This window comes from Neovison vison, chromosome 9 (genome assembly GCF_020171115.1).
Source record: "Neovison vison isolate M4711 chromosome 9, ASM_NN_V1, whole genome shotgun sequence".
In the NCBI taxonomy this organism is placed as follows: domain Eukaryota; kingdom Metazoa; phylum Chordata; class Mammalia; order Carnivora; family Mustelidae; genus Neogale; species Neogale vison.
Genome location: NC_058099.1, coordinates 86329322 through 86337106, shown reverse-complemented (window position 1 = coordinate 86337106; position 7785 = coordinate 86329322). Strand labels below are relative to the sequence as shown.

Below are 7785 nucleotides of genomic sequence, written 5' to 3'. Positions count from 1 at the left end.
CTTACAGTTTTGTATGCTATTTGACACATAATGCTCAAAACATTGCATTTTGATTTTTCAAGTAAGCTTTAATACTGATGGTGGGGCTTGAACTCACAACCCTGAGATCAAGAGTTGCATAGCTCTACCAACAAAGCCAGCCAGGAACCCATCTGAGCTACTCTTTGAATCTCCTATTCACTCACCTGCAATGTAGCATCCTATGAAATTTCTCATTAGATGACCACCTCCTAAAGTTCATTAGGTAGATAGGTAGATCTGTCTTAGTTTTTACATTATTGTTTCCAGTGTTTTACTATTTCCAATGTTTTATTATTTCATCTCTGTGACATCTTTTGTATGCACATCTTTGGTAAAATGCCTAGCTTTGTGATATGTTCTGAGAAAATGGTTGCCATTACCTTCCCATCACTAGAGAACACTCATTAATTTGCTCATGCAATTTTTATTGACTATCTACTATGTGACAGGCACTGTTCTAGTCAGTAGGAAGAGCACTGAACAAAAATGGACCCTCTCCTACCCTCAGGTCAAACAGAAGGGGGAAGAAGGTTTACTGTTTTTTCCTTCTACAGCAATTTAACTGCTTCCCCCACTTGCTTGCCATCCTTGATATTTCAATTCCAATTCTTATCCTGAAATTTCTAGTGGCAACTTAAAGTTAAGTAGAACTACAAAAAGTACGTTTATTCTATTTTTTTTTTAACCTACAATAAGGTTATTATGAGAATTAAACAAGATGCAGGTAAAGAGTACTTGGTATACTACTTGACAACATAGCCTCTGTGAGGTAGATACTATTTATTGTTTTTCATATTACAGTTAAGGAACCTGGGGCTCAAAGATGAAAAATAACTTGCTTAATGTTACATAGGTAGAAAGTGGCAGTACAAACCTTTGAATCATGTCTGACACCAAAGTCTTAATTCTTAACCACAGTACAAGTCTTCCGTTCTAGAATATTCTCATTAATGTCAACCCATACTTAAATCCTACAGGTATATACACAACATTGTTTTTTTTTTCCCCCCTCTCACTGGCATTTATCACCCTTTCTCAATTTTGGATCTACTGTCATTAACAACAAAAAGTATACAGGGACAAGTTACTCAATTACAAATCCAACACTCTAGACATAGTACAAAAGTTAATTAACTTAATCATTGATATTCAACTCAAACACAAACTGCTTACTTTATTTTTTTAACAGTAACACAATAACTTACTTGTAACAAAGTCACTGAAAGAACAAAATAAAAACAAAGCTAATGAAGAGGAGTTGCTTCTTCTCAAATGAGTTACCTCCTTTAAACAGGAAAAACTACCATTAGTCTAGTGGTTCTCAAAGTTGTCCACGCATTAGGATTGGGGAAAAGGAGGACTGGTGTTTTAAAAAATAGCTATACCTAAGGCCCATCTCAATTAAATGGGAATCTCTCCAATGGGGCTCAGGCAAGGATTTCTGAAGTGTTTTCTGTGTTGAGAACAAGTCTAAAGTAATAAGCAATAGAAACCATGCCCTCAAAACAATTCAAAATCAAGAAATTTAAAAATACAACTAAATTTCTTTCTTCTTACTTAGGAAAAGGGCGGGGGGGGGCAACACCTATTTGCTCCTCATTGTTCTTTAACCATTTATGATTCCTCAAAGTAGAGTTAAACAAGTTTCAAACACTGGAAGCTATGCAAACATGCTACCCAAATGGAAATTTTCGCTCCTTTACATTTAGAAAGTTCTTTTAAAACTATGCCACCTTTAAGAATCCCCCACATTTTAAGTTTGCATAGATGTTTAAGTTGGCTATCTGTTCAACTAAGAAGAGGCAATACAATGTACTAGAAAGCATTTTATTAATAAGAGTTATTATAAAACAATATTCATTTCATGTACCACAAATTAACTTTTTGGTACAGAGAAGAGGAAGTATGTGTTCTCCACCTACTTTGAAAACTGTCAGAATTCCTTTTTATAAGATCAGTATGTTCAAATTTCAGGTCTAAACATAAATTTTTCTTTAAGAGTACATATATAAAATACTTCCCCTGTAACTGTACTATATCCTTAACAAACCCCCTTGGGAGTTTCAGTAGTGACTGTAGGTATTTATTTTTCAAACAACTTTTCCTCATTTCTCAGGTTTGGGAATGGTATCACATTAAGTATGGAAAATAACTTTTCTCCTTAAGAATACGTGAATTCGTTTAAGAGATGTCTCCTCAAATTCAGAAAAACCTGTTCTTCAACTCCTTCTGTCAGGACTCCATGTCAATCTCAACCACTTCATTCTTGCCTGGAAGCGTTGCTTCTGGCAGGTTATCTTCAACTACATCTTCGATGTCTGCCAGATCTATAGGTGGTAAAGGATTCCTCCAATATTGGAAGGAGTTATACTGCCAAAATTCTTCATTGAGCTTTGGGAAAAAAAGAAAAATGAAAGTATATCAACAGTTTATAGAGAGTCACTTTTTTTTTTTTTTAGGCAAAAAATTTTCTTGTTTTAAAAACAAACTCACTTAAGATTTTGTGGTCTTTTATTTTGCATCTTCAACAAAGACACCTTTAAATTCTGCCTAATCAAAGTGCTTCATGGACTTAGTCAAAGCTGTGCATTTTCATATTCATGGATTTGTGAAAATATTTTGTTAGTAGTTTATTTTAAAAGAATTTCTTCCAAGAGCTTCTCTTCTTGGTAATTTTCTTCTATTTTTCAACCAAGAAAAACATTGGAAAATGGGTCTTTTTTTTTTTTTTTTAACCTTTCAGTGAGGAAAACAATTTATTTAAGAAATACACACATACCTTAAAACTTATTTTTGGTCTTTCCCCTGAGGTTTTGGTATTTAGTTTAAGGGGCTGACTTCATATAAGATAAAGTATTTTGACACCTTGCCAAAAAACTTTTAGGCTATAAACATGCTAAATAGCAAGAAAATCTTAAGCTGATTATTTTATTAAAGATATAAGATTTGGTACATGGCAAGACTTTTAAATCAGTATACTAACACTGATAAATGCAAGTGAGTACAGGCCCTTTTAAAATTCAACAGATTCCTCTGAAAGGCTATAATATCGTTTCAAGTTACTATGAAATGAAGTTGATGTTCCAGTGACGTTCAAAACTGGCAAAGAATTTCAAAAGCAACCCCAAAATACTTTGTGCAAGGAAGCAGCACTGGAATTATATATAGGATTCCAAGGTGACCAGTTTGAACGTTAACACCCCACCCAGATGAATATTTATATACCTATACTACTCAGTTGTGTTTTCACCTTAGGCTCATACTCGCTGACACACCCCTATCCAACAGAAATAATGAAAGCCACGTATGTAATTTTAAAAAGTAAAAAAGAGATGGAATTATTCTTAACAATATTTTATTTGATCTGATATATACAAAATAGTATTTCAACAAGCAGTCATATTTTTAAAAATTAACGAGTATTTTACATTATTTTTGTCATACTAAGTTTTCACAATCTGGCAGATATTTTACACTTTTAGCACTATTCAGACTGGCCACATTTCAACGCTTAATAGCCAGCCACATGTTGCCAGTCACTTTACTGAACTGCACAAGCCTATTAGGAAATCTCAGTAGGAAGTACACTGAGAGCCTTAGACATTAAGGCTTAGAGAATTAAGAGTGTCTTTGGAATTTCTTTATAATGGGATAAAAAACTGTAATAATCCAAATGATGCCCCTCTCCAAAATTAATTTTGATAAGCAAACACGGTTAAAAACAAGGGTCAAGATCTCCACCTTTTGGGAAAAATCTACTGTTCAAATTACCTACTTTAAACATGAGCCCAGAAAAGATCATTTAATGACATCAGTGTAACCTAATAGCTAAGAGCACAAACTTTGCCACCAGATAGATCTGAGTTTGCATGATAACTCCACCACCCACTAACTCTGACCTTGATCTAAGTCTGTTTCCTCACTGGTAAAACGCAGGGCTCTTTAAAAAAAATAGTAATAATAATAATAATAATATTTATTTATTTATATTTATGGGTGGGATTTATATTTATGAATGGGGGGATGCAGGAGAAGGGGAGAGAGAATCTAAAGCATGCTTCATGCCCTGCACAGAACCCAACTCGGGCCTTGATCTTACAACCCTGAGCCAAAATCAAGAGTCTGATGTTTAACCAACTGAGACAACTAGTGCCCCCAGGACTCTTTCAAATTCAGGATTAGTACTGTAATTGCTCAATACTGCTAGATATTATATCCCATGAAAACTATGAACCATTCATTATTTTCTTCATAGGAATAGAAAAAAACATTTCTGCTTACTTTCCATTAAAAATAGCTAAGGTAACAGGGCCAGCAGAGTAATAGATCTGCATGAAGTGACACCATCATGAGAAAACATATAAATATTTAATTAAGTAATATCTGGTTAGTTCAGTTCTCTGGTTAAAAACACCAAAACAAAACAAAAACAGAAAAAAACCACCACCACCACCAACAACAACAAAAAACATCTGAGACAACTCAAAAAATATTCTGAGGTTCTAGGACAGAAAAAAGGTATCATTATTCTGCCTCAACTGAATCCTCAATATAGAAAGGACCTATTTGAGAAACTTTTCCTAAATGAGATTCCAAGGATGAGGACAGGGACTATTCTGAGTGCCAGGAACCAGGGAGAGACATTTACTACATAAATTGAAAAGCCTTTTTAGCTTCTCCATGTTTTCATCATAACCTTGTATCTTGGTCATTCACTATAAATCTCTTAAAACCTAAAACCTCCATCTTTGGAGGCAGGAAAGAAGGGAGCTGGAGAAAACATGTTCCTCTCTTAAATCTGCAGAAGACAAGAAGCTCACGAACAAAACCAACAAAAGGAAGAAACGTAAGGATTCCTGGACTTTTGCCAAAAGAAAAGAGGAGGGACTGTCTTCATGAAGAAGGTATGCCTTTGGCCAAGCTTAGTCCTTGCCATGAGCCTGCAGCGACTAGGAAGCAGAGATCTGCCAAATGCAGTCACTGCTGTAAAAGATACCGGTGTGTCTGAAAGATTCTAAGGTTTCTCTGTCAGTCTGCTAAAAAAATTCTCCTTCCTTGCCTACCTACAATTTCCATATTTTCCTCTTATCAATCTGTGGCATACTGCAGTCAGTATGTTCTGGTAGAAAAGACAAGCCTATTTATAGGTGGGGTACCAAAATGGTCTAAGAGGAAAAGTTTTCAAAGTGCACAGTAGTTATCTCTGTATCAAATAGGTCTGGATGACTTAGCATTCTGGTTTTGTTTTGTTTTGTTTTTAAGGTTTGCCACTGGCAACACAAGAATATAACTGTAAATTCTAGTTATTGTTTTCAAAACATAAGGGCTATCATTTGGTTTTAAGTAAGCAGACTTTGAACATCTAAAAGCAATCCGAAGTCTTAAAAAAAACCCTCATGTTTTCTAAATTCCAAGACAACTGGGGGTGGAAATATTTACAATTTAGAATTTCATCCAGAAATGCTCATCGTTCACTGTCCAAAGGTAATTTCTCACAACCATAGAAAAAGCTCTTTCCTAACTATCAAATTCTCATTTTATTGGGTTTTCACCAAAAAAGTCCTGCCAAAGGAACCTTAATTCACTTTTTGTCTAGCAAGGCATTTGGTAAATTCTGTAATATACTTAAAAAAATGGAAAAATGTGAGCTGGATCCCACGATGTAGTAGTGCTTGAAGAGGTTGGTGAACTGAGCCCTACCTTTGGTCTATTGCCAAAGCTTCTGGTAAGCCAACCCAGAACTGCCAAAAACCAGCTTTAATTCTTAAGTCTAGGCCAAACCTGTCCAATAAATATTACTAATGCCAGCCACAAACATACTTTAAAATTTTTCTAGTGGCCACACTAAAAAAGTACGACAGGTAAATTTTCATTCCATTTTACTCAACCCAGTATCTCCAAGTTCTTTCAACGGGTAATCAATATAAAAATTTTTGAGATCTCTGAACTCTAGAGAGTATTTTACACTGAAAGCACACCTCCCTTTGGACTAGTCACGTTTCAAGTGTTCAGTTTGTCCCACAGTTGCGGAGACCATGTTGAAGAGCGCACATCTAGACAAATCAGATCTTAGGTGCAGAGATGGGGCAGGCCCGTTCCCCCCCAAAACAGTAACTCTTAACACGCTTACATATGATCCTAGTATAGTCGCTTTACTTTACGGTCGAAATTAATTTTCAACAATAATCCTTTTTCACAGGATCCGATCTAACAACTGTGAGTTATTAAATGCCTTTTCCCAAAACAGGGCGTGGGGTGGGGGGTAGGGGTTCCTTCCTCTCTACCAAAGGGCTTACCATGCCTACCGGCCGTCCAACTGATGGCCACCACATTGGTCACTCTCCTTAGAAAGAAATCTATCACGAACTGTAGAAGGAATCAGCGTTAAGCCAAGGAAGGTGCGCCGCACCTTCCTCCATGTGTCGTTGAACAGACCCATCGCGGTTCCCGGTTAAGTCTCCAGAAAGCTCACGTCGGTCGGTCGTGACCCACACTCCCGCCTTCCTCTTACACAGGACAGAGGCACGGCCGGTGCAAGCCCACGTCTACCTCACCCCCTCATTTACGCAGGTGCTTTCGGGTGCTTGACCTCATGCTTGGCAGGTTTGGGGAGAGTCCCCAAACCTGCCAAGCATGAGGTCAAGGGCTCTGGGGCCCTTCCTGTGCAGCCCGGGAGTCCGAGTCCTTCCTGCAGCAAGGACCCCGGCTTTTCGCCTTCTGGGACTTCTTGAAGAACACGAGTCACGACGTGTTCCCTCCCGGGGCGCGCAGGGGCTGCGTTAAGGGGGACCCCTGTCCCCTCAAGCCGCCCGCCCTCTGGAGAGGTCAGCCAGCCCCTGGCCCCTACCTGGTGCGGCGCTGCACCCCAGTCTCCCGGCCGGGGCTCTGTGCGCCCCGCCCCGTCGTCGCCACCGCCCCTCGGGGGCCGGGCGCCCCGGGGCTCCTCCCCTGGCCCACGGGGCCGCACCGGAGGCTGCTGCAGCGGCGGCTCGCCCGTCTCCAGGCCTCGGCCCTCACGCTGCACGCCGCCCGGAACGCTGCTGCCCCGGCCGTCGCGACGCTTGCTGGGCGAAGCTGAGGGCTCAGTCATAGCCCCCGCGTCGATTTTGCGCTTTCGGGGCAGCTCCGGGACGCCGACGGGCTGCCCGGGATGGGAGGCCCCCGGCGGCGGGATCCAGAACGGTGGCGGGGGCGGCGGCGGCTCCTCGGGAAAGTCGCAGAGCAGGAGCCGCTTCCAAGGCACGTGGAACGTCAGCGGCTCCGCCGCACGCCGCTTGGCCATGGGCCCCGGAGCCTCGGGCGGAGCCCGCCGGGCGCGGGAGGCCGAGCGCGGATAACTCTGCGGGTGGAGGGCGAGGGCGGGGCGCGCGAGGGCGGGCGAGGACCAGCCCAGGGCGAGGGGGCGCCGGGCAGGTGGGGCGGGCGGAGGGGGCGGGGCGGCTGGGCCCGGCTGAACCCCGCGCGCTGCCCTCCCTGCACTCGAAGTGCTGCCGGACGTTGGGGAGCTACCGCGAAGCGGCGGAGATTCGAACCTGCGCACAAGTGTGCGCGCGCGTACTCGCGCCGGCCAGGCGGAGCCGCTGGTTGGTGGAGACTGGCGGGGCGCGCTCCCGAACGCTCCCGCGGCCGGAAGTGCGCGCCCGAGGGGGGAGGCGGGAAGGCGGCTGCCGCTTTATTAAAGGCCCAGTGGCACGGTTCCCCCGGAGGGCGTGACCTTGTTTCCCCAAGGGAGGGGAGGGGCTATGCAAATCTCTCGGGGAAGCT

The 7785-nt window shown here is 42.0% G+C and overlaps 1 protein-coding gene across 1 annotated transcript; it reads right to left on the bottom strand.

Annotated features, from left to right (window-relative positions):
- Positions 1–786: 786 nt before the first annotated feature.
- On the bottom strand, positions 787–7409 carry C9H9orf40 (chromosome 9 C9orf40 homolog). The gene is made up of 2 exons (XM_044265878.1): positions 6869–7409; positions 787–2412 (listed from the first exon to the last, which is right to left on the bottom strand). The coding sequence occupies exons 1-2, from the start codon at positions 7301–7303 to the stop codon at positions 2254–2256; spliced, it is 594 nt and encodes a 197-aa protein (XP_044121813.1). The 5' UTR covers positions 7304–7409; the 3' UTR covers positions 787–2253.
- Positions 7410–7785: the final 376 nt, after the last annotated feature.

Coding starts and splice junctions, on each gene's coding strand:
- C9H9orf40 (XM_044265878.1), bottom strand. CDS start 7,303: ATGGCCAAGCGGCGTGCGGCGGAGCCGCTGACGTTCCACGTGCCTTGG. Junction 2,413..6,868: donor GGGGTGCAGCGCCGCACCAG/GTAGGGGCCAGG, acceptor TTTTTCCCAAAG/CTCAATGAAGAATTTTGGCA.